This window comes from Trypanosoma grayi (assembly GCF_000691245.1).
Source record: "Trypanosoma grayi strain ANR4 Tgr_80_V1, whole genome shotgun sequence".
NCBI classification, from domain to species: domain Eukaryota; phylum Euglenozoa; class Kinetoplastea; order Trypanosomatida; family Trypanosomatidae; genus Trypanosoma; species Trypanosoma grayi.
This window is the reverse complement of record NW_008825699.1, coordinates 12,293-35,841: the sequence shown is the minus strand read 5'-3', so window position 1 is coordinate 35,841 and position 23,549 is coordinate 12,293. Positions and strand designations below refer to the sequence as shown.

At 56.9% G+C, this 23,549-nt stretch overlaps 10 protein-coding genes across 10 annotated transcripts; all 10 read right to left on the bottom strand.

The window, feature by feature from the left end:
* Nucleotides 1–109: 109 nt before the first annotated feature.
* Nucleotides 110–2,026, bottom strand: DQ04_00801100 (hypothetical protein; the record flags this gene model as incomplete). The annotated part of the gene is made up of 1 exon (XM_009309735.1): nt 110–2,026. One exon carries the CDS (start codon nt 2,024–2,026, stop codon nt 110–112), a length of 1,917 nt encoding a protein of 638 aa, XP_009308010.1.
* An 82-nt stretch (nt 2,027–2,108) lies between these two features.
* Nucleotides 2,109–3,503, bottom strand: DQ04_00801090 (hypothetical protein; the record flags this gene model as incomplete). The annotated part of the gene is made up of 1 exon (XM_009309734.1): nt 2,109–3,503. One exon carries the CDS (start codon nt 3,501–3,503, stop codon nt 2,109–2,111), a length of 1,395 nt encoding a protein of 464 aa, XP_009308009.1.
* A 674-nt stretch (nt 3,504–4,177) lies between these two features.
* DQ04_00801080 (chaperone protein DNAJ) lies at nt 4,178–4,753 on the bottom strand (the record flags this gene model as incomplete). Its single annotated transcript, XM_009309733.1, has 1 exon — nt 4,178–4,753. The coding sequence occupies one exon, from the start codon at nt 4,751–4,753 to the stop codon at nt 4,178–4,180; it is 576 nt and encodes a 191-aa protein (XP_009308008.1).
* Nucleotides 4,754–5,124: 371 nt separating this feature from the next.
* Nucleotides 5,125–11,991, bottom strand: DQ04_00801070 (putative heat shock protein HslVU, ATPase subunit HslU; the record flags this gene model as incomplete). The annotated part of the gene is made up of 1 exon (XM_009309732.1): nt 5,125–11,991. One exon carries the CDS (start codon nt 11,989–11,991, stop codon nt 5,125–5,127), a length of 6,867 nt encoding a protein of 2,288 aa, XP_009308007.1.
* Nucleotides 11,992–12,370: 379 nt separating this feature from the next.
* DQ04_00801060 (hypothetical protein) lies at nt 12,371–13,576 on the bottom strand (the record flags this gene model as incomplete). The annotated part of the gene is made up of 1 exon (XM_009309731.1): nt 12,371–13,576. The coding sequence occupies one exon, from the start codon at nt 13,574–13,576 to the stop codon at nt 12,371–12,373; it is 1,206 nt and encodes a 401-aa protein (XP_009308006.1).
* A 297-nt stretch (nt 13,577–13,873) lies between these two features.
* On the bottom strand, nt 13,874–15,703 carry DQ04_00801050 (putative histone deacetylase; the record flags this gene model as incomplete). The annotated part of the gene is made up of 1 exon (XM_009309730.1): nt 13,874–15,703. One exon carries the CDS (start codon nt 15,701–15,703, stop codon nt 13,874–13,876), a length of 1,830 nt encoding a protein of 609 aa, XP_009308005.1.
* Nucleotides 15,704–15,988: 285 nt separating this feature from the next.
* On the bottom strand, nt 15,989–17,383 carry DQ04_00801040 (hypothetical protein; the record flags this gene model as incomplete). The annotated part of the gene is made up of 1 exon (XM_009309729.1): nt 15,989–17,383. The coding sequence occupies one exon, from the start codon at nt 17,381–17,383 to the stop codon at nt 15,989–15,991; it is 1,395 nt and encodes a 464-aa protein (XP_009308004.1).
* A 530-nt stretch (nt 17,384–17,913) lies between these two features.
* On the bottom strand, nt 17,914–20,100 carry DQ04_00801030 (hypothetical protein; the record flags this gene model as incomplete). Its single annotated transcript, XM_009309728.1, has 1 exon — nt 17,914–20,100. The coding sequence occupies one exon, from the start codon at nt 20,098–20,100 to the stop codon at nt 17,914–17,916; it is 2,187 nt and encodes a 728-aa protein (XP_009308003.1).
* A 256-nt stretch (nt 20,101–20,356) lies between these two features.
* On the bottom strand, nt 20,357–21,022 carry DQ04_00801020 (hypothetical protein; the record flags this gene model as incomplete). The annotated part of the gene is made up of 1 exon (XM_009309727.1): nt 20,357–21,022. One exon carries the CDS (start codon nt 21,020–21,022, stop codon nt 20,357–20,359), a length of 666 nt encoding a protein of 221 aa, XP_009308002.1.
* A 697-nt stretch (nt 21,023–21,719) lies between these two features.
* On the bottom strand, nt 21,720–22,433 carry DQ04_00801010 (hypothetical protein; the record flags this gene model as incomplete). Its single annotated transcript, XM_009309726.1, has 1 exon — nt 21,720–22,433. One exon carries the CDS (start codon nt 22,431–22,433, stop codon nt 21,720–21,722), a length of 714 nt encoding a protein of 237 aa, XP_009308001.1.
* Nucleotides 22,434–23,549: the final 1,116 nt, after the last annotated feature.

The window sequence follows — 23,549 nt, the reverse complement described above, 5'->3', positions numbered from 1 at the left end:
TTTTTTTTTCGCCAGTTTCTCACGAAATCTCCCCCAGCGCCTCCTCACCACCACCACTAATTGCAAGCGCCACCACTACACACTCTTCTCCACATCAATAAGGCCGTACTCACTGAATACGTTGTTGTTGTTGTTGCTGTTGGTGGCCAAGCAGCTGCTGCATCCACGTGCCTTCCCTAATGTTACTGCGGCGGCCACCACTTGTCAACGGTGGGAGACTTCCGCTGTCCCTGTCATCATCGCGGTTTGGCATTTCGTTACGGGCACTCGGCCGACTGACAACAGCCGACCGTGACGACGGCAGCGTGTTGATCTTACGGTCATCCGGGTGAGTGGGTGACGGTGTGCGTGATGGCCGGCGTGCCCGATGCATGTAATTGATGGCATACTTTGAAGAGCGTACGGCATCGTACGGCCTCTTCCCCTCCCAAAGGCCAGCGCGGCGTGGAGAACTGGGCTGATTTACGTTAGTTCTATCAGCCAATGAATTTTTACTTGATGCCGTGTGTGTGGGTACTGTGTCGTTGCTGACGATGTTATCCTCACCGTGGGTATGTCGGCGGGGGCGTGATCCGCGTCCGTTTTGCCGCAGCGGTTGCACCTCGTCAATGTTCTCTGGGAGTACTTGACTTGCAATTAGCGATCGCACGTGTGCACCGCTTTCAAATGGCGGCATATCCATCAACTGCGTGTGGCGACGGCGGCGAACAGCACTTAGGCGCCGCTGCCGCCGCCGGTCCCTCGCCGCGTCGGACAAGGCGGTGCTGGGCGTCTCGGGACAGGGACTAGTAGAATCAGTGTCATCTAAGGTGGTGATGTTGGCCGATGCGGGGCCCATCACGGGTGTGCGGGTGTTTTCCGGTCGACTGTTGTATGTGGCGGTACCGTTCTGCGTGGCATTCGTGGAGAATGGGTGGCTTTCACCCTCTACTTTCCTCGAAAATTCTCGGCCGGTGGCGCATAATGGAGTTCGATTCCTGCTACATGGTCTCTCATCCATGTAGGACAGACGTCGGTTGAGGGTTTGCTGTTTGTCCACAATCTCGTTGAGTATCGCCGCACGCCCCACCGTTTCGAGTCGTTGCAGCTTTCGCCGCTGCGATTCTTCCTCCTTCAGGAGAAGCATCCGCTTTGGATGTCGGTGCACCTCCTCATCCACCTGCTGTTGCTGATGCAGTCCCAGTCCGTAACTTGGCGCAGCTATAGCGGCAGGCGGCTCGGCGTCACGAATCTCCCCCACAGTCGCACCGCGGGCGGACGGTGACGCCAAAAATGTCGTTCTTTCGACCTGGCGTGACGGCGCCAACCGTCTTCTGCTTGGATGAACCGCCGACTCTGCCTGTACAACCAGCACAGCAGGCTTCACCGCGTGGAGCTCTACCGTTCCCCGCACATTCACCTCCAGTTTCAAAGCTGAAGTGGCATCCTTAACATCTGGTGGCCCCTTCACCACCTTCCCTACAGGTGGTTGTGCGGTGCCCCCAGGCATTACTGCTGTTGCTGAGATGGGTTTTGTGGCGCCGCCCAACACTGGTTGGGGTCTTCCCGTTGGTTCTGTATCCTTCGGTGAATGTACCGCATTCTTTGATGCCGATAGGCGTTTCGTCTTCGCCCTCTCTTCAGCCTCCCGTCGCAGGGCTTCCGCCCGCCGCTTGGCCTCCTCGCTTACGCTCAGTCTGTTGTTATTACTCACAGTCACTGCAGTCCCACCGCCACCCGATGCATGTGGAGGTGTGCTGTGAGATTGTGGCACTGCAGATGCTGCTGCTGCAAGTGCTGTTGTTGTTGTCGTCGTCGTCGTCGTTGGTGGTGGCGGTGGTGATGCGACTGGGGCCGCCATCGTTTTTGCCGATGTGCAAATAGGTATGGCTCGAACAACACCACCACTACCAGCTCCAGCACCAGAAGGGGCTGCTGCAGGCACAGTCTTATTGCCGGAGGTGGGGATGGGCGGCGTCTTTCTCTGAGTCGTGCTATCCACTGTTTTGACATGTACTGGGCCACTGGGAGGCACCACTCGTTGCATCCCTGCGCCAATGTCAGGCCCGACCGGCGCCTTCTTCGCTGCTCCAACGTTGGCGGGCGAAAAGACTTGTATGACTTGGATGTTACATGCCCGTGGCTTCTGCGGCTGCTGNGTTGGCGGGCGAAAAGACTTGTATGACTTGGATGTTACATGCCCGTGGCTTCTGCGGCTGCTGTTGTTGTTGTTGTTGTTGTTGCGGCTGTTTTTGTTGTTGCTGCGCGTGGATCGTGCCCCTGCCTTCGCCGTTGCCTGGTCCTCGTATATTACTGCCTATGATCTCTCCCATTTTCGGAGAAGCAGCCTCAGATATATTGCAGGCTGGACGCACCCCTGGCACGGTTGGTCGATGAGGATTATTGAGCGGATTGCCTTCCTTATTCAGATCCCCCCTATGTGCTTCATCTGTCGCTGCGGCCGTCTTGTCGGGCGGCGTCGGCTGGGCCTGCTGCCTCTTTGGGGGCTGGCCCGTTGTGGGCAAATTGTCGGCACACACCTGCGGCAACTTTCGCGCATTGTCTGGCGGTGTCGGCACTTTATCCGGATCTACAGACTGCTTTGTATTGTAGCCCCTTGGCGACATCGCGCCGTTGGGGCCATCTAGATGTATAATATTCTCTTTCACTACCATATTCAAGTGCTGTTGTTGTTGCTTTTGCTGCGGTTGCTGTTGCTTCTGCTGCTGCTGCTGTTGCTGTTGCTGTTGCTGTTGCTGTTGCTGTTGCTGTTGCTGTTGCTGTTGCTGTTGCTGTTGCTGTTGCTGTTGCTGTTGCTGTTGCTGTTGCTGTTGCTGTTGCTGTTGCTGTTGCTTCTGCTGATGCTGATGCTGATGTTGTTGCTGTTGATGTTGCTTTTGCTGCTGCTGATGCTGATGTTGTTGCTGTTGATGTTGATGTTGCTTTTGCTGCTGCTGCTCCGGTCTCAACATGCCTCTTTGAGGAATCAATCTGAGCACATTCCGCGGCACCGCTGGGGAGCCGTTGGCGTTGTTCGTGCTGCTGTTGTGGGCCGATGCATGGCATGTGGTGGCGGTGTTGGTGGTGTCGTTGCTACTATTATGTACGCTGGCATCCCAGCCGAACTCCGCGGGTGACACGTTCAGGTGCTCGACAAGAGCAGTACTCGCCAGAGAAAAGCCGTTGCGGTCCCACGGCCCACTTGTCGAAAAGCAGTTACTGCTTTCCGCCGGACCAAGTGGCATGCGCAGAAAGACGGGCTCATGACTGGGAGTGTACAGCGTCTCTGAGCATTCCTCATCGGAGGTGTACGATGACGTACCGGTGGTGTACTCGGAGCTGTACTCCTCGTCGTAGGCGTACGAGGACGCACCGGTATCCACTGTTGATGGCACTGGTGACTCATGTTGCTGGCGTCGCTGTCGTGGCTGTTGTTGTTGTTGTTGAGGTGGTTGAGGTTGGGGCTGTGGCGCACGCGGCGGCCGTGATGCGAGCGGGGGTGGTCCACCCGGTGCGGCGCGCATGCTTGGCAAGCTAGGATGAACAAAAAAGTGAACAGGGTCACGGTGTATTTCCGAAATTCCCACTGCGTGTGTTTACTCCCCCTCTCTTTCCTGGTGTTTCTGCTTCTTTTATTTCTGTTATTCAGGGCCTCTCCCACCCCCAAGGAATACTCTTACTCGTGTGGCCCACGAACGCCTGTCTCTCTCGCACAGGTTGGTCTACTGAGTTTAATGCACGCACACCCGGTGAGCGGGACTGCAGAAGAGAACAGAATAGAACAAAGAGCAGGATGGAAGAAGATCTCTCTCTCCATATATATATATATATATAGATATAGATATTTACAGGCATATGTACGGGGCAGCGACACAGTGAGAGAAGTGAAAGGGGGAAGGGATGGAACACGAACAAAACGGCCGTCCGAGGCACAGCCGACACACACATGCACCTCACTATCCACCAGCCCCAGCAGCGCGTATGCACGGCAAGGCAGAGCAAGCCTCAAAAAAAAAAGGGAGCGGAAACGGTGTAGAACGTATTGGCTGGCTCTGACTCGCAGCAGCCACATAGCCGTGTTCCGCAGCGGGGTCCAATGTTGCCGCATTCTTCACGGCCACACAAAGACGCTCAGTCGCCTAGAGCCGCTGCACCTTGTGGCGGCAAGTCCCCCCACCACCTCTTCTCCCATGCCGATTCAGAATAGGTTCAAATCCTTCCACTCTTTTCGCTGCCGCTCCAACTCCGTCGCGAGTTCAGCGCGCTCCTTTGTCTCGCGCTCCACACGCTGTTTCTTCCGTGCCGCCTCCTCCGCAAGCCGGGCGGCCTCTAGCTGCTGCTCCACCAGCTGGTCGCGCCGCCGCCGCCGCACCCGCTCCTCCTTCGACAGATTCGCCTCGTCTGCGGAGCCAGTAACACCGCCACCGCCGCTGCTGCTCATTGTGGTGGCACTAGCCTGGCGCCGGGCCGCCTCTTCCTTCAGCGCGGCCTCCTTCTCCTTCTTTTTCTGGTGTGCAATCTTAAGCCGTACGAGAATGGCCTCGTTGCTGAGCAGCTTGTGTGCGTTCTCCGCGACGTGGAACGCGTCTGCGGCCTTTGCGAGTGTGCACTTGTCGGGGTGGACCTTAAGCACGATCTTGCGGAAGCTGCGGTTGATGTCGGCCAGCTCGCACGACTGAGCATCCAGTTGCAGAATGGCAAAGGCATCGGCTTTCGTGGCGGCGCAGTGCAGCAGCCGCCGTATCTCCTCCGCATGCTCCTCCTGCCCGCCCATTCTTACCCCCCTTGGTGTCGAAACAGACTGTAAAACAATGAAATAAAAAAAACGGAGACACACACAGAGAGAGAACATTGAAAGAAAGGAAGGTACACACGCGCAGGAGGACGCATACATATCAACACCATCATTATCATCAACATATATGTATAAGCACAGTTCCCCCAGACTGCACCGTGTGTCTCTTTGGTACACACGGTGGGGTAGACAAACCAGGATGGAGTGTGAATAAAACTAACTGCAGGAAAAAGAGGGGGTCGTCATTCAGCACGCAGTAGCAACAATTAGGGAATACGCATCAAAACTCGGCCCATTCCGCCTGCTCCATCTCCTCATTCAATCGTCACTTGGTGATTTTTTCCTCACCGCTACAGCAGGTTGACAGACATGAATATCTGCTTGAGAATATGCGGTAGCGCGTTTGTCTCCATGCACTCAAAACCGTGCCCAGTCGGCAGCTCCGCCTGCAGGTCCGATGCCTGCTCGCCAAGCGTTGCAATGAAAATGCAGAACATCTGCACCTCCCTGTGGCTCCGCATGATTGTGCTCAGCTCGCGCGGATCAATGCCGTAGCGCGGCAGGTTCGCGTCGCTGATCACAAATACAAGGTAGGCATCGCCCTTTTCCGCCGTGACGTGCTCGATACTCTTCCGCATTGCCTCTACGGTGTTGTCGCCCGACCAGCAGTACTGTGAGTGGGCGACCATGCGCTGACACACCTCCATGCGCGCCTTCTGGTTGAGCGGCGGCTGCCCGAACGGCACCAGCTCGATGCACGCGCTGTCGCCGTTATGGCCGGTCATCGCGTAGTCAATCTTGTCCTCAAAGCCGGCGAAGGCCTCCATCACCATGACGGTGGACTCCAGTAGCTTCGTAAGCCGGTGGTCCATGCTCTCAAATCGGTACATGCTGGCACTCACGTCCAGCACAAACAGGAGACGTTTCTTGTGTTTGGATTTGAACGGGTTTGTATCGGTGGAATCTGCGCGGCGTTTGTATATGTTGCGCTCCCCGACAATGCCCTCCACGATCTTGCTGTCGTCCCACACGCCGTCGGTCTGGCCGCGCAGCCATATGCGTTCCCCCTCGGCCGCCTTTAGCCCACTCAGCAGGCTCCGCACCAGCGCGACCGGCGCACGCACGCGTTCCTGCAGCGCCCTGTACTGTTCGTACTCCTTCGCGGACATGCCGATCTCCCGCAGCCGCTCTTCCAACGCCGCCTTCCCCATGCGTCTCGCCTCCTCAACGATGTGCGGCGGCACCTGCTGTTTCGCCTCGGGTGAAACCTGATGCACGGGTCGCCCCTTGTCGAGTCGGTACGGCCCGATGAGGCCGCCAAGGCCGGCGGTGTCGGTGCCACCAGTGCCACCCGCGTACGTGTTGCCGCCGTGGTGTTCCTCGTCGTCTTCCTCGCCGTGCTTAAGAGTGCCGGATGGTTTCTTGCGCGGCGTGCTGTAGGACATCGGCAGTGGCTGCTGGTGTGGGTTCACCACGGCAGCACCGACCTGCTTAACAGAGCCGTCAAGCAGTGCAGCCCAGCTGCGGTAGCGGTGCTCTACACGTTCTGCCACTACATCCGCAGTCAACAGCTGCTGCTGCGCAGCGTTGTACAACAGCGCCGTCCCCGCACCTTCATCCAGAGCAAACAGAGGTTCACCAGAATGATGAACTGATGATGAAAACGATGTAGCAACAGCAGCCTCCCTTGTTCTTGTTGTTGTTGTTGTTGATGGCAGTGCAAAGCGGCGCACTGTATGTTGTTGGAAGTCGACTGCAACCACGCTGCCATGATCACTGGACTCAGCCCCCCCGCTCGCCAGCAGCTGGTAGTGAGTGTGATCAACCTGCAGCGAGGCACGGCGTGAAGCCGCAGAGCGTACTGCTGCTGCAGCTTTGGTGTCGGTGAACACCCGCATTGACCACAGCTGCTGATCCGCCAAGTACCCATCCAGAGTCATGTACACCACATCCCTGTCACTAGAGCCCTCGCCACTCGGGACAACGACAGCCCCCCGCAGCTCATCTGGTGAGAGGGGCTCTAGGAGCGTACTGCCGGACGACACAGTGGCAGTTCGCCTCCCAGCGAAGCCCACGACGGTCCCACTGACGCCACTCGGCAGCAGACACAAACTTGCCTTGGCGTTTCCGTCCGGCAGCACCGCTATTTTTAGCACGCCCTGCAGCTTCTGCGTCGACTCGGCTAAAACAAGGCGCACCGCTGCCAGGTTCTCGGTGAAGAAGTGCACCGATTCGATGCTTGCTGCGGGCAACGTCACAGCGACGCGGTGGCCGTTCATCCACACGCGCAGCTCCGCACTGCACGGCTGCGCCATGGCGACAATACCACTTTCAGGACGGACAGAAGCCACGCACGGCAATAAATCTCCAGAGAGCGATGTGAGTCGAACAGGCAACACAGCGCTCAGAGCAGCGTCTTCACGCTCCTGCTGCTGCTGCTGTGGTGTCGGCACTGCAAGAGAGTCTGTAGGGGCTGAGGCGTTGATGAGCAGCACCTGCCCCGATGGCGCGTCCACCACCGCCACAAGTGGGGCGGGGGCTCCGAAGGCGTCGTACAGCCAATCGCGGGGCACGCCGGCAAGCGAGGCGGCGTGCGCCTCGGCATTGAAGACGCACAGCAAAGGTGAGACGGCGGCGGCGGCGGCGGCGGCGGTGAAGGCATTGGGGATGAGGTCTGTCAAGTCGAAGTACTGCACCTGACCAGCAGGAAGGTCTGAAAGGCGCTTCGCTACCATCACAAGAGAGGCGACGGACGGCGGCGTCGTTACCGCGAGAAGAAGCCTTTTCTTCTTGCTGTTGGTGTCTCCGCTGTCGTCTACCTCAGCTGGGCGTGCAAAGAGAACGGCGACACTCGCAAGCGTCCCGCTGTCGCTGTCCGTCGTGGTTGCCGCTACGCCCAGCACATTGTCCTCTGGACGCAGAAATGGAAGCCGCGGCTTCGCCATCCACTCCGTGAAGCCATCCGACGTGCTACTCGGTGTCACAGCGGCAAAGTCCGCCTCTCTGTACTGCTCACGCCATGTAGGGACGGACTGCAGAGCGTACGCCCCGCCACATTCTGCTGGTGTGAGAAAACGCACAGGAAGCGGCAATACACCATTATTTAGTTGCACCGATGACGATAATGCTGACGATGCTGCTACTGCTGGCACGTGCAGTGGTTGTGGTAGCAATTTTAGAGGCAAAGGCTTTCCAATGCGCAGAGGCAGAAGCCGTCGCATGCCACCAGCGCTCATCAGTGGGCTCAGGTGTACCTGCAGCACCTCTCGGACGAGCTGCAAGGTATTCTCGTCACGTGCATCAAAATTGAAAACGTTGTTGAGGGCCTCGTAGATGCCGTCGTGGGGAAATGCCGCCATGTGCTTCACCACCGCGATGAGCTCACGCAGAGAGAAGGGGTACGTGAGGTGTCCCTCCTCGAAGCTCTTCTGCAAGCGCTGAAAAGCACCGATGAGTCGTACCAGCAGGGGATCGGGGAGGTTTGGGCCGTACGCCTTAAGCACGCGCAGCTGCGAGTGGGCGTCCGGGTTGCCCATCACATACGACGCAAACAAATCCCCACATTCGCGGTAGAAGTCATTGCCATGGAACGGGAATCCCGGTGGGTTCGCAAGCACAATGATGCGAAAGTCTGGATGCATTGTAATGATATTGTCTTGGTCCTTGTTGTTGCTTCTGTTGCTGCTTTCGTTGTTGTTGTTGTTGTTGTCGGCTGCGACGATGATGCGTGCCTTTGGGCCTCGTATCTGCCTACCGTCGCGCAGCCGCATCTCGTGGTCCTCGATGAGGCCCTTTAGGACCTGCACCACCTCCACCGGCGCCTTGTCAATCTCGTCCACGACAAGGCAGTGTCCCTGCTGCACGGCCTTGACCAGCGGCGAATCCGCCCAGACGACGCGCCCGCCTTCAACAGTGGGGTTGATAGTGAGGCTTCCCACGGTTGTGTCGCGGTGCAACTGAATGTACTGACGCGGCACCCCGATGCGCGCGAGGAAAGCGTCCACCACCTTGTTCTTCCCGACGCCCTGGTTGCCGATCAGCAGGATGTTGTTCCCCACTGCGTACTGCTTCGCAAGCCAGGCAATGATGGACTCGTGAACAGGATTGGAGTGAAAGTACGGGATGTATGGCACCATTGCCTGCTCCTTTTCCGTGTACCCACGAGTGATGCGCAGAACGGGTTTGTCATGCACCACAAAAACACGTGTCGGCGCCCCACCATCGTCACCACCCCCGCCACAAGCAACGGAACTTGTAGAGAGTGGAAGTTTTGTCAGGACATCATGACGCTTGCTGCGGCGTCCCTCCTGCAGATCGGTTGCTGCTGGTGCTGCCATTTTTCTTGTTGTTGTGGACGTGTGTTGTTGTTGTTGTTGTTGTTGTTGTTGATCCTTCGGCTCATTGTGGTCACGCACTTCGTCAAAACCGCAGGAACGCATCACCTGTCGCACTTGTCCCGCCGTCAGTGTGGCCATCAGGGGAAGCAGCAGCGCGGACTCCACGCCGGGTGTGAAGTCTTCAGGGTAGCGGACACGGAATCGAATCAGATGCAGCAGTTGTCGGAGACTCAGCTGCGGGATCTTTGGTTCCGTCGCCTGCATCTGGTCGAGCGCATCGCGCAGCAGCAGCAGCCGATCCACATCACGCATCAGCTCCACGCTTACCTCTGGTGCAACTGCAGGAGCAGTTCCCCCCTCACCACACCATGACTGCAGCTCGGCAGATGCAACCTGGGACAGGACAGTACGCAGCGCAGCCTGCGTGGGGGCAGGCATCGTCACGATGCCGAAGAGCGACGTCACCTCGTGTGTGATGCGCCAGCGGCCACGTCCCGACCCGCTACTGTTGCTACTACTGCTGCTGATATCCGCCGTTGTGAGCCGCGCGGTCGCCACGACGCGAAAGGCGGGATGAACAGGGAAGATCCGTCGTTCCCGCATCGCATCATCCGTTGCATGCATTTTCCGCTTGAGTATCTCGTACTCACGCTGTGGCTTGAGCACTGTACCGTCGTACAGACTGGCGCCCCCATCCACGAGCAGCTGCTGTAGGGACGACAGCATGCCGTGCGGCAGCTTGTCAATGCCGTCAAGGACGGCGATGTGTCCGCCCAGTGCTGCCTCCACGAGTATGCTGTTCTTCCACGTCGTGTCACCTGTCGTCGACTCGGTTGTACGGCGCTGGAAGAGGTCCTTGTTTGTCATGTCAGCGTAGAGGTACATGGTCTCTGTGCGATAGCCGAGGAGGTGGGCAAACTCGTGCAGAATTGTTGTCTTACCGCAGCCAGTGGGGCCAAGCAGCAGGATGTGCTGACCCGCAATATGGAGCTGCAGCATCGCCTGCAGCACGTGGTGGTGCGCCGGAGTGAAGACACTGCGCGGCGTGGGACAACGCGCCGCCACCACAATCGCATCCCCCGCCTTTGATGCTGCTGCTGCTGCGTTGGAATTCCCGGCCTGGCCCAAGTATATAGGGAGGCGGTATGTGCCACGGCTCCCAGCGATGCACGCTTCACCCACCACCGCAGCAGTGGGTCGTTGCCCCACAAAACGAATGTTCTCCAGACGCAGAACATCGTTGAATCCCTCTGGTTGACGTACCGCATTCGTCTTGTTGTTGTTGCTCGTGGAACGGCGTAGGGAGGCCACCTGCTCACGCAGGTTGCGGGTCGTAGGACCGCGAGCCATAGGAGAGCGTGATGCGGTGCGGCGGTTGGTGAAACGCTCCTCCTCCGTGGCAGCAGCGGCAGTGCCACCGCTTTTTTTGTCAATATAGTTGTTGTCGTTATCGTTACGGTATTCGAATGATGGGACGCCGATGTTACACGCAGCCAGCAGCTGTTCGTACTCGCGGCGACGGCGGGCAGCCTCCTCGATGTATGCGGCGCCACCGGTGGCAGTTGTCTGCTGTGCGTACAGCGGCCACGGAAAAGCACGCGGTAAAACGTCGCCGATGGGGATGTCAGGGAACAGCTGCAGTTGCCGCGACAACACAGCGAGCTCGTAGCTTCCTATGGACTGCAGCTCCCGATGCATCCCCACCGCACTTCCGCTTCTGCTGCCCACCTGCTGATCGCTGGTAGCAGCTGTTGTGGTGAACTCCCGCGTGCTTGCATTCACCTCGTCAATGGCAGTGCGTAACTTCAAAAGAGACTCAGCTGCATCAANAGGGCGCCCACCACAGCCTGTTCCCATGCCTTCCCCTGCTGAAGTATTAGTTGCTGTTACACTTAGGCGTGGGAGCGGGAGGCTCACGTAGAGGCACTGGAAGCGTGAGCGCAGCGGTGGGTCAAGTGGGTTGCCGTCGTACGGCGGCACGGGCACCGTGATGCCGACAACGCGGAAGTGCTCCGAGACGCGTATGAAGCCCATGCGCCTCATTTCGTCATGCGCTGCCGCAAGCGTCATGACATCATCCCCCTCGTTGTTCCGGTTGTTGCGGCTGCTCTGCTGTTGCTGCTCCTGCCTCCTCCTCTTGGCGGGGAGGAGTTCCTGCAGTAGCCGGTCGTAGCGCTCAGGGTGGATGAGCATCATGCCGTTCTCGAGGTGCATTTCGCGGTTCTCCAGCAGGTTGTTGATCACCGGCAGCACATTGCGTTCCACCTTCTCGAGGCCCTCCAGCAGAAGTAGCTGCCCCTCGCGTGCGGCAACCACAACGCATTGGTCATCGTACACGAGCGTGCCGTTGCGTATCTCGCGCCGCTGGCCGAGGTCGCTCTCAGTGGTGTCTCTGTTGAGCGCGAGACCCTGTAGTTCACGCCGCACGAGGCAAGAGTACGCGTGCACGAGCCACCGCAACGCCGGGCCGGGTTCGCCAACGAGACACATGTCCTGCCGCAGAAGCTCCTTCTGGCACATCCAGCGCAGGTACCGTTGTGTGGTGGGGTCTTGCAGCTGGAAGAATGCGTTTCCGCCCTGCAGCCGCAACTCATCATCATCATCATCGCTAGCATTCTTGTTGTAGTTGTTGTTGTTGTTATTGTTTTTGCCTATACTGTCCACGGCGCCGCCACTCACAGCACCGGGGTGAATCCACGCGACGCGCTCCGGGTGGGCGACGTTGGCTGGAACAGGCACCGTCACGTCGCCAATGGTGAGGGTGAGGCCGCCGCTGCCGCAATGCGTGAAGGGCCGCGTGCATGTAGCTACTGCTTCTGCTGCCTTGAAGTTATCGCTCAACATCATAGCTGTGGTCTGCAGCAGGCAACGTCTAAGCATATAACAAATTTCACTCTTCACTTTTTTGGGAGGTGTATTGGCTCGTTGTCACTCACACACGCAGCAACGTAACGATATATGTATATAGGTCTGTCTGTGTGTGTGTGTGTGTGTGTGTGTGTCGCTTCGCTACGCTATGGCACCCTGGAGGGCGAGAACCATTAAAGAAATACAACAAAAAAAAAGGCGGTTAACAGGCGCAGCGTAAGAGAAATAAAACTCAATGAAGGCAACCAACGAGTGAATATATCTGTGTGATTTTGCGTGCGTGCGTGTGAGTGTGTGTATGTGCTTGAGGGGAAGCGAGGAGGCACTGATTCACTTTCTGCATCGCAGCCCGCATCATCACTGTTGTTGTTGTTGTTGCTGGTGTTGGTGCTCACGCAAGTGGGAAGTCTTCATGTCGGTGAGTCAGCTCCCACACGCGTTGAATCTCCAGCATCGCCTCCTCCGCCTCCGCCACGTTGAAGAAGCCGAGCCTGAGCGTTACCGTTGCACCGCCATCCAAAGGGTCCAGATGCGACGCACCTCGGCGCGCAGCCTTATCGTGCTGCTTCTGTTTCTGCTGCTGCTGCCGCCCAACGCACACTACAACGCCGGTATGCTGATTGATTGAGGCGGACTGCAGTGCGGCGACAGTCATCCACCGTGAGAGCATCTCCGGGTGGTGCAGCGGCAGCTCCGTTGACAGCAACTTCGCCTCGTACCGGGGAACAACGTACAGCCGCTCCGTCGAGAGAGCAAGCTGGCAGAGGAGCGGTTTCGCCTTGTTCCTGCTAGTTGGATTTGCAGCAGGAGAGGAGTCTCTGAATTCCATTGCGAAGACTTGGTACTGAAATATCTCCGGCTCCTCAATGAGGTGGTCCTCAAGCCGCTCATGCCAGTAGTTCATGCGCGCCACGCGGAACGCGTGGCACCAGTCCTGCTGCAGGAACAACGACCCTTCGTCGCTGGTGGCATCCGGCATGTTTGACGGCGGTCGCGTGAGGCCGACATGGAACTCTCGCACCCGAAGCCCGCCACTGCCGCCGCCTTGCGTGGTGAGCTGCACATCCGTGAACACATCGCCCACGCAGAGGCACTGCACCTCCTTCATGTAGCGCTGCAACACAGTCTGCTGCGCCGCTGGCTTCGGCCCCTCCTTGTGCACGCTGAAGTATTCGATGGCAAAGCCGTGGCAGTTGCTGAAGACTTCATTAAGCCCCGCCGCCCATGCACGACTCGGGTGATCACGCAGCGGCACCACCGCACGAATGACACCGAGGCTCTCACGCCACGCCAACTCCGGCGGTGGCGGCAGTGCAGCAGCAGCAGGAACTCTACCTCCCTCCTCTTTGTGATGTTGTTCCCCATTTCCTGCTGCTGCTGCTGCTGCTGCTGGTGGTGGTGGTGGTGGTGGTGGTGGTGGGTGGCGCTGCCTCAGTTTGTACAGACTCTTGGCGGAGAGCACTAGTTGTGTGTCGTACGCGTCGGGGAAGACGTCGCACTCACGGCCACCAAAGATTTTGTGTCGCACAACGGTGCTGCCGGTGATGTACACATCGCCGTTCTTCTCAAGAATGGGCGTCACACTCCGCCCGCTCATGCCTCAATAAGCTCCCACAACACAACACAACTAACTATACGATAAGAATAAAGTCTCAGCTTTCGATATGCACCTCTGGATTTGCGTCCCACCACCCCCCTGCGAGAGAGACACGCCCTCTGTTTTTTGCGTCAGTCGATATGGCCTACACGAGCAGAGAGAGATGGAGAAGAAAGAAAGGAAAAATGCTGAAGGAATAAAGGCCCTCACCACGACCAAAGGAAAAAAACGGTACGGCAACATCTAGGGAAAATAATTGAGGGAGAAGGAACGTCTATCTCATTGGTCTCTTGGCCTTTACTTTCTCCTGTTGGCCTCGGCGTGTGTGGCCAACACACGCGCAATGAGCCGATCGCACCACCGCAAGTGTTTCTCCAGAAGCACCTCGTCCTCCGGTATCTGCATCAGTGCCGCACCCACCCCACCGTCCCGCGCAGGGGGCGCAGATATTGCAGCACACGACACCTCATCTTTTGATTTCTTCTCTTGTTGATGTTCATTATGACCTTCTGTTTGTTTTTGTTGCTGTGCTGCGAGTTTCTTGCGTGCGAGGCGCTGGCGGAGGTCCTGCCACGTTTTGGGCACGCGGCGCGAGGCGTAACGCACAACATCGGCGTCATCCGCCGGGTACCGCAAGGCGTGGGCAACAGCAACAACACCCTGCGCCACAGCCTCTGGCGAGTAGCCGCCCTCCAACGCCACCACAAGGCCCGCAGGCCGCTGCTGCTGTATGCAGAAACGCTTTAGTGCCCGCACAGCATACGCGAAGCCGCCCTCCACTGCCATGCGGCCAAGTGGGTCGCCGTACGCCGCGTCAAACCCGAGTGACAGCAACACAATGTCTGGACGGAACTTCTGCAGGCGCGGTAGGAAGACATCATCCACCACCCGCTCAAAGACGGCGTCGCTCAGCACCTCCTCGCAGCACGACGGGTCGCTGGCGCCTGTGTGGACGGCGACGTTGCAAACGTTGTGGTGGCGGCCCACATAGGCGGTGTCACCGCGTGGGTCGCACGGGTAGAAAGTACCGTGGTCGTAGCGGTGCAGCGATAGGTACAGCAGCGGCGAGACCGACGCCGTGCCGTACGGTGACTCCTCCTCCACGAATGTCTGTGTCCCCTCCCCATGGTGCACGTCGAGGTCGACAATCGCGATGTGAGGCGGAGCACTCTTTGCACCGTTGCTTTTGCCGCTGCTGCGCCAGTCATGCAGCAGCTGACGTGCAGCAATGGCGACATTGTTGGCGAGGCAGAAGCCACTCGGGGTATCGGCGGTACAATGGTGACCTGGTGGACGCACAAGGCAGAAAGCGAACGATGGGGCACCACGCAATGCCCGGCGTGCTGCGTCAATCACAGCGGCAACAGCAAGGCGGGTTGCAGTGCTACTGGTGCCATCGTTGCAATATACGTCCGTCTTTAGTGGTGGGGCCAGCGCAGTTCCGTGTTCAACAAAGTCGTGGTACCGTGCTGTGTCGTGACACAACGCAAACTCGTCGAGCGTCGCCAGCCGTGGCGAAATCCAGCACGATTCCAAGGCAGGCGTCTGAGGATCCACATCACTCTTAATGGCAGTAGCAGTCTTAGTCGTACCTTTTGCCTCAGCCACTGCAGTTGTAGTTGTTTCCTTCTCTTCCCCCTCCTGGCGGCGCAGCTCTAACGGGAGCAGCTCCATGGCCCGGGGGGCCGCTTGGAGGGACTCCACTGCACGCTGTAGGCGGTACGGCGTCTCCGGCACACGGTCGACCGGCGGCACGTGCAGCAGCATCCGCGGGTCGTACGCCCACGCCACTGTCGCATCAGGCGGCAGCAGCATCAACGACGCCATGTCGCCGGCACCGCCGTTTTCACCTTTGCTGATAATGCTACTCGCCGCGACGGCGCCGGCAAGAAAGATTTCCGCGCCGTGCTGTAGCTTCCCAAAGAGCGTGAGACCTTGGGCATCTACTAGGCCCTCTATGGTCTCCACGTCCACACCGACACGCTCAGCCACCCGTTCAATCGGCTCCTCCAGCTCGCCGTGGCGGATGCTGGCGGTTGTGCGCAGCTGCGGCGGCAACAAACGCCGCACTGTGACTTCCCCGTCGAGCCGCACTCTACACACCCTTGTCCGCTGCTGCTTCATCATCACTACCCACAGCGTACACACGTGTGTAGACAGTGAGTGAGTGAGTAAGAGAGAGAAAGAGGGAGAGGAAAGAGGGGTGTGGCCAGCTACTGCTGGAACGACTATGTCTGCAGTTTGGTGAAACCGCGAGTTCAAGACCCAAGTGCCAACAAAACCGTTCTTGACGGTACTTTTGTCTGTCGCTGTCGGAATCAAAGAATATAAACCCGTTACGCAAACACGCGCACCCATGGTTAGCATCGGGTGGTGTTGTTGTCGATGTTGCCGTTGGTATTGCTGCTGCACTCAGCGATCCTCCTTTGCGCTCTTGTTCTTCGTCATGAGAAAGAGGAGAATTTGCTGCAACGCCCATTCCGCTCCGAGTGGCCCATCGTATGGTGGGCGAAACCACGCTCGGCGCCGCGCTTCAGCAGTACCGGCTGTAGCGGCGGGGGCTTCTCCTTTTGTCGTACTTTCCCACCCCCCATACCACAGCACCTTTTCGTGTGCAACGGATGGCAGTATACCAACACCACACTCCATTGCAAAGGGGAGATCGTTACAGTCGTCGAAAAGTGCCACCGCGTGTGCCTTCACACACCGCGGCACTGCTGCAGCCTCGCACTCATGCAGAATGTACTCCATCACCTCCTTCTTGCCGCAACCTGCCGCGTGCACGTGGCCCTTGCCCAGGTTGACGTGCATCACGACCCCATATGGCGGGCCCCACGTCGTTTCAAACCGCCGAATCAAGTAGTGCTCCGCCTCCGTCGCGTTGGCGAAGCGGCCGCCGCTCACCACGGCTGGGCTGTTGGCGATGTCGATAAAAAAAGATGTTGTCGTCGCCCTGTCGTCGACAGTGAAGCCGTCCCCACGCACCAGCTCGCACACCTCCCACAGCGGCCCCCTCTTTGGTGCCTCTTCAGCCGACGCACTTGCACCCGTGACGGCGCTGAAGCGCTGCAGCCACACCGCGTCGAGTGGCACCTCCGCGTCGTGCGGATACAGCATTGGCAAGACCGCGTCACCACGATCAGCAGCAGCAGCATCAACAGGTGGGGCGTTAACGGCTGTCTGGGGCCGACGACGGCACCACAGTTTGCCGCCACCTTCACACGCCTCGTATGTGGCCTGCGGCAGCGCCCCACTCGTGCGGCGGCCGCGGTATGTCGTGACGCGTGCGCCGGTGATGAGGGTAACCATGACGGAGTCCGCCGGCCGAAGCACGCAGCCGTCGGTAACTACCACCTGTGGCAAATTCTGCAGCAATTCAAGGAGGAGCACCGTATCCTCTGAGATGAGGGCCCCTTGGAGGGTTACGTTGTACAATTCGTACATGCGCAGCACACGCCCACTTGGGCGGTGGCGCCACAGCTGCATCGGCAGTGTGGCAAAACGTGTGCGACGCGCCTGCGGTGTGTAGCGCCAACGAAGAAGGCGCCGCACGACATCCTCGCTGCTGTCAATGTTGGTACACAAAGGTGTATGGTTCATTCCCTTTTCTTCCTGCAGCTGCTGCTGTTGTTGCTCCTCCTCCTCTTTCTGCAAGTATGCCTCTTCTTCAAGGGACTGTTCCTCACCGCTTAGCGGCTCATACCCGAGCCCACGCATCACTGCCGCGTAGTGCACCAACGTGCCGTCAATGTCTGAAATGATGGATGTCACATCGTCCACCACCCCATTCAGAACACTTTGCTGCATATTTCACCTCTTCTTTCCTCTCTCTCTCTCTCCTACAACTTCACATGTGCCCTATCAGAAGCACGTATTGAGGAAGAAAACAGTTATGCCAAAACAGCGAGTACGCCAATCAATCGATCACTATATATATATATATATATATATATATATAGCCCATAGCGTATCATACCACAACACAAGAAACAGTATAAAGAAAACGGCGCATGCTCCTACACGATCTAGCCGCTACAGGCATCGATAAAGCGATACGGTATACACAACGTAAAAGACGATATCCATGCACGTGTGCAATAGGGAGGGAAATAACAAAAGGAAAAATAGGGGGAGGGAAATTTGCCAACTGTCACGGCGTGTCAAGCACCGGCACGCCTCGCACGTAACATCACTACAAAAACGCGTTTATCGTCATCAAGCAGCAATCTTAACAGGTAAAGAAAGCATCAACGTGTGCCATGGTAGCAATGCAGTGTTCTCCATTCAGTCACACCACACCACTATTTGGCGGTGGTGGCGATACAGTGCAAGCTCCTTCACACTTGCACAGCATGGCCTTGTAGAGCCGCCTGGAGTTGGGCAAGCAGTTCGTCGTTCGCAGCAATACTGTCGCGTAGAGCGAGTTGCAGTGCATCCCGCTCCGCCTCGAGCTCGGCTGTTCGCTCCCGTTCCCTCGCCAGCATGCACTTCACGCCAAGCATGGCGGGTGATTCTATCCGGCTCGGCCACAGCGAGGCAGGCCCAACGACGGCAACAGTTCCAGCGGAACGGCCGACGGTATTGGATGCAACACCAACAACGTCTCGCGCCGACGCGACCGCCACGCCGCTGCCGGGCGACACCACAGCGGCGGACGCTTCTGCCGCTGCCGCAGAAGGCCGCAGGGCAGTCTCAGCGAGGCAGATGTAGTCGCGCCACAGCGTCAACTCGCGCTGCCGCTCCTTGTTTTCACGCCGCAAGCGCACCATATTGCAGTGTCCTGTCTCTCGGGACTTGCGCGCCCAGCGGACGAGACACCGCAGGGCAAGCGACCGCGCAGCGCAGCGGCCAATTATATCCATAGCAGCTGCTGTCTGGGCTCGGGGGCGGGTTATACGCCTCTCCACATCACGCAGTTCGTGTGCCTGAAGCCGCATCTCGGTGATGTGTTCCTCTTCTCTGCTGTGTGTAAGCAGCAGCTCCCGTTCCAATTTATCAGCCAGTCTCACCGCACAGAGTTCTCGCGCGGTCAACTCAAGCACCTCGCGTTGAAGTTCCATATGGCGTGCATTTGCTGCACGTTCCCGCGCAGAAGCTTCCTCCGTCGCACAGCGGAGGCTATTGGTGGCCTCCTCACGGACTTGATGCAGGGTACTCTGCTCCTCTTTCAAGTGAGTCTCCAGCGCCTGCACCTGCGCAGCCAGCTCCCCTTCACGCTCCCGAGAATCAGTCTCCAAAGCCTCATTATTCCTGCGGAGGCCCTCCACTGTCGCCAGTAGCTCACACTTGGCGTTGGAGAGCTCCAGAGCCTCTCTCTCCAGGCGCTGCTGGAGATGGTCAACCTCTGCCTGATAGCTTCGCGGCAATTCGTCGAGGACTTTGTCTCTCACTTCGTTACCCACTGAAGAAATCGACTTCATCTTGTCCATTAGCCGTCTTCGGCCCAACCAACGAAGGCGTAACAAGCGGGACCGGCGGTGCAGAGTCCTTTCATGCCATCGTCGCCGCTCCGTCACCGTGATAGTTGCGTTATCTGTGCGATTGGGCATTCCATGTAGACCAACCAATACTGTGGAATCGTTCCTCATTGTCTCCACAGCACCATTGCGGTGGGCCGTAGAACAGGCCTCTGCAATGCAGAGCGCAACCCTGCAATGTGTCTGCCAGAGCTCGCACAGGTGTGCACGCTCCTCCATGACAAGGGAAATACGGGTCACGTACTCCGCAGCGATAAGCTCACGCACGGGAGATGAGTTGAGTACGTCATTGGCGACTTGATGTTGCTCATCATCATCATCATCATCCACGCTCTCTTCAATAACGCTCACTAATGGGATTACCTCACGTTCAAAGTGGCTCTCTTCAACTGGATCAACTGGCTGATGCCACGCCTCGTCCATCAATTCATTCCCTTCAGGGCTCGTTACAACAGCACTTCGTCCACCCTTCATCTCCACAGCTGGTGGTTCTGCTTNAGAAGAGTTTGTCGTCTTCGCTGTTGGTATCGAAACGGGCCAGCACATCTCGATATCACTACCTTCTTTATTGGCGCCTTCTGTTGCCTCTGTAGTGCCAGACCTCCCTTCTGCTATTGCATTGCTTAATGTCTCCCCATCGCCCAGAGGCATCGGTGTCAATGGAGGAATAATGACTGCGCAATGTTCCAAGAGCACCACTGGAAAAACGTGTGAAGGAGAATTTGTCTGAATAGCTTTATCACACACTTCCCTCAAGCTTGGTGGCTGCTGTGTCAGTATATTCTCTCGCATGTCATCTGTAATCCCCATTGAAATTGCACCACACTCCGCGTATCCTGTAGTCGGTCTTTTCTGACCAGGCTGCTTCGCTTCCATGACAGGTAGCGGCACGAATGGGGTCAGACGAATTGCTTTGGCTGACTCTTCCTCCTCGCTCAACTCCCGGTGAAGACGCGACGGAGGCTTTGGCCATGCTGCTGCCAATTCTTTGACGTCGTTGTGCGGCTGAGGCATCAGGGGCTCTCTAGCCAAGGGTGTCGCCATCATCTGCAGTCGCTGGAGCACATGTTCCGCCACAGCGAGTGTTTCTTTTTCCTCCCCCGCCTTCTCACCATCATCTCCCGTTGGAGCCGCAGAGAGCTGCGTTCCTATAGGCGAAGCTCCGTCTTCTCTGAATAACTCACTGTCACCAGACTCTTCCACTGGCGGGGCCTTGTACTCGCCCGCGTCATCGGGTCCGCTACCCGCGCGGCCCAAGGGTTTACCTTCCAGATCCAATGCACGCTTAAGCAGCAGTGCACGACTATGACGCGTGGACTCGGGCTGCAGTTTTCTGTGTGCAGCTGCCGCAGTTGTTCGGTACGCGACGGTNCAGCAGTGCACGACTATGACGCGTGGACTCGGGCTGCAGTTTTCTGTGTGCAGCTGCCGCAGTTGTTCGGTACGCGACGGTGAACAGACGTACTGGTCCCGCCGCTGTGTGTGAGGTGGGCTTCGTGCTGCTACTGCCAGGGTTCTCGCTTATGCGTTTCGCGCCTAGATTCGAATGTGCTCTTGCCCCCTGGCGGTGAGGGTGCAGAAGTACGTCCCCATCCGTCGCTGTGTGGCTTGGGGATGAAGAATACGGCACGGAAGACGATGAAGCAGCATTCTGCTCTTCGCCCCCGTTGAACGGCGAAAACGCGCTATCAGCCTTCAGTTTTTGTTGCAGTCGACTGTTCCACATCTCCCAGCGAGCCAACATTTCCTTGGCTTCTTCGACAGTCTCCACATCGATGGGGGGTGGCAGATTCACGTACGCGCCGCTTGGTTTCACAGCGAGGTACGCCTCTGGACCCACCGCTGCGCCCCGCCATCGGGGCAGCGCCAAATGGCGTTGCTGCTGCTTCTGTTCTTCTGTAGGCGTCGACGAGAAAGCGCCTTCAGTAACCAAGCCTTGTTTATGCAGTGTATCACTCTGTTGAGGCATTATTCCCTGTTATATGCGTCTCGCTTGATACGCATGGGAGACAAAAAAGGGAATCCATTCTGGTAACGCAAGGAGGAAGTGTGAAGCATTGCGTAACTGCTGCTACTGCACAGTCACAAATCGGTGTTGGGAGGAAACATATCAGCACACATGCGCAAGCAGTAAATCTCGGGCATAAAAATGAGAAATGGTGTATTGTTAGGTCGTCAGGCGCACCAAAGTGGTATGTATAAATAAAGCATTTGTCCCAAATGCAGTAAGGAGATGCAACAGGAAATAGGCGAAAACAACAAGGGAGCCAGGCATACCCACAATTACAAGACCCACATACCTTTGCGAAGTGCAGCAACCAAAGCACTGCAGGGCACGTGGGCATAGCTCCAAGCTGGTATCACCCTCTAGACAGATTCACACAAGTAGTACAGCCAAGAAAGAGGGACCAAAAATAGTTCATACACATCAATCTAAGTGACAAGTTGAACCTTTCATTGCAAAAAAAAGTCCAAAGAAAGAAGTGTTTTCTTCATAAGCGATCTGGAGGAGGAAAAAAAAATAAGAAACGTGAGCGAGGTGCATAATGGGAATCCCTGTTAGAGTCTCCAACGAAAACGGCAAGGGAACCCTTTTTTTTGTTCAGAGTGGTTTCTGGTGTTTTTCTCCATTTTTTTTTTGTTTTTGTATGTGTCCTCTTTTTCTCCTACCAGTCGAACACGAGGGGGAAATGTTCGGCGGAGAAGCGGTTTTTGGCAGCCGTTGGCATCTCTCCCACGCCACGGATATCCACTGCAGGGGCTTCGGTCGATATGTTTGCCGCGTCCGGGACCCCTACTGGTCTTCGGTTTTTTGACCGCTGAAACCGCCGACTATGAGGCTTACTGTCTGGGGATCTTGCAGACTCTGAGATTGAGGGCTCCATGGCAAGAGCCGTCCCTGTGGCAGCGGCAGCGCTCTGTATTGTGCGCTCTGGCATTGATACACGGACTGATCCTTCTCCTTCCCCTGAACCTCCAACTTCTGTGCCACACGTGGGGTCATCATATGAAATCCTTGGCGACCACCTCTGGTGCTTCACCCGGGGTGCGACCTCTTTTTCTACCTTTGGGGGGGCCGCTGCATTGCTTTCTGCCCTACCGCTAGGGCAACCACTCCCATCGTGTCCTTCCACGACGGGAACGTCTGGGAGAAACCAGCTTTCAGGCGGTGAGGCGGTGTTCTTCCCTCGCGCTAAGATGCCTGATGGAGCGGGAGCCAGGACTCGGTCGCCGGTCTTGGTCAAGACAAAGCTCCCGTGCACTGAAAGAGGGTTCTCCACAGATGACAACACCTTCACTTCGTCATCGATGATAACGCCGCGGAATTCTGGTTTGTGGGCTGCGGTGCTAGAGTCACTCTTCTCGGCCACACTATCCATCTCCACGGATTTGACAGCAACTGGCGGGGGCGCGGCAGCGAGGGCATCACCGTATTCTTCATTAGTGATTTGCCTACGGTCCTTTTCCTTGCCGTCACACCCACCACCCCTGTTAACCCTCTTGCTTTCGCTATTTGTATTGCCATTCTCGGTGCTATTTGATCTTTTGCTTGGCTGTAGAGTGCTTTCTATTCCTCCCATTCTTGGCAGATACTGTTGGGTGTACCACTCTGCCCTACTCCAGAATATGGGCTGGTAGAAGCTATGGTGTGGTGTATGCGGTAGAAACGGGGAGAGACAGGGATTCTGTTGAGAGAAAGGACCATAAATAGGGCCCAATGGAGATTTCATTTGATTAATGTGTTGTTCTTGTTGCGTTTTTTTTTTGTTTGCTTTTCGCTGTACCTTTGTTCTTTTTTTTTTTTTGGTGGTGTGTGTGGGAATATACGTTGTAGTGCGTCTCGAATATGTCTCTCTCCCCATCCACACACAAACTGAAGAACTTCATTTTCCCCAAACGTGGCCATCACGCACCCGCGCGGCTGCTGCCACTGCTGCGGCTGGTGGTGTTGGTCACATATCAACCCCTCTACGAGGAGGGACAGCTGCAGAACTCATTTTCACCGCTCCCAGTGTCGAAAGGACGAGGGAGGAAGGGGAAGGGAGAGAGAAAAAAAAAAAAACAATATGATAACGGAACCAGAAAGGGGGCTAAGAGCCTTGCATCACACATAATAATAATAAAAACCGACAAACGCCAACAAAAGGAAGAAAACGAAAAAAAAATGGGTGGACATAAAAAAGGACAAGTGCATGCAAACCCACTTTTGCCACTCGCAATGGCACATCCCACACGCACACCACAGGCGTGGCACATACGCAGAGAGAGAGAGAGAGAGAATGGGGGAGGGAAGCGAAAACGCATGCATCTCACACACACTATTACATTTTCCCAATTTTTCTTTACCGTCATGTTGCACGCCTCGTCGGCATTGCAATGGAATAACAGAATAATACAGCAGAAGCACACAACAAACTTTGGTCGCGCTGATAGTCACCAAATATGTCAATGAAACAATCCACACAAGAGCCCCCCACCACCAAAAAAAAAAAAAA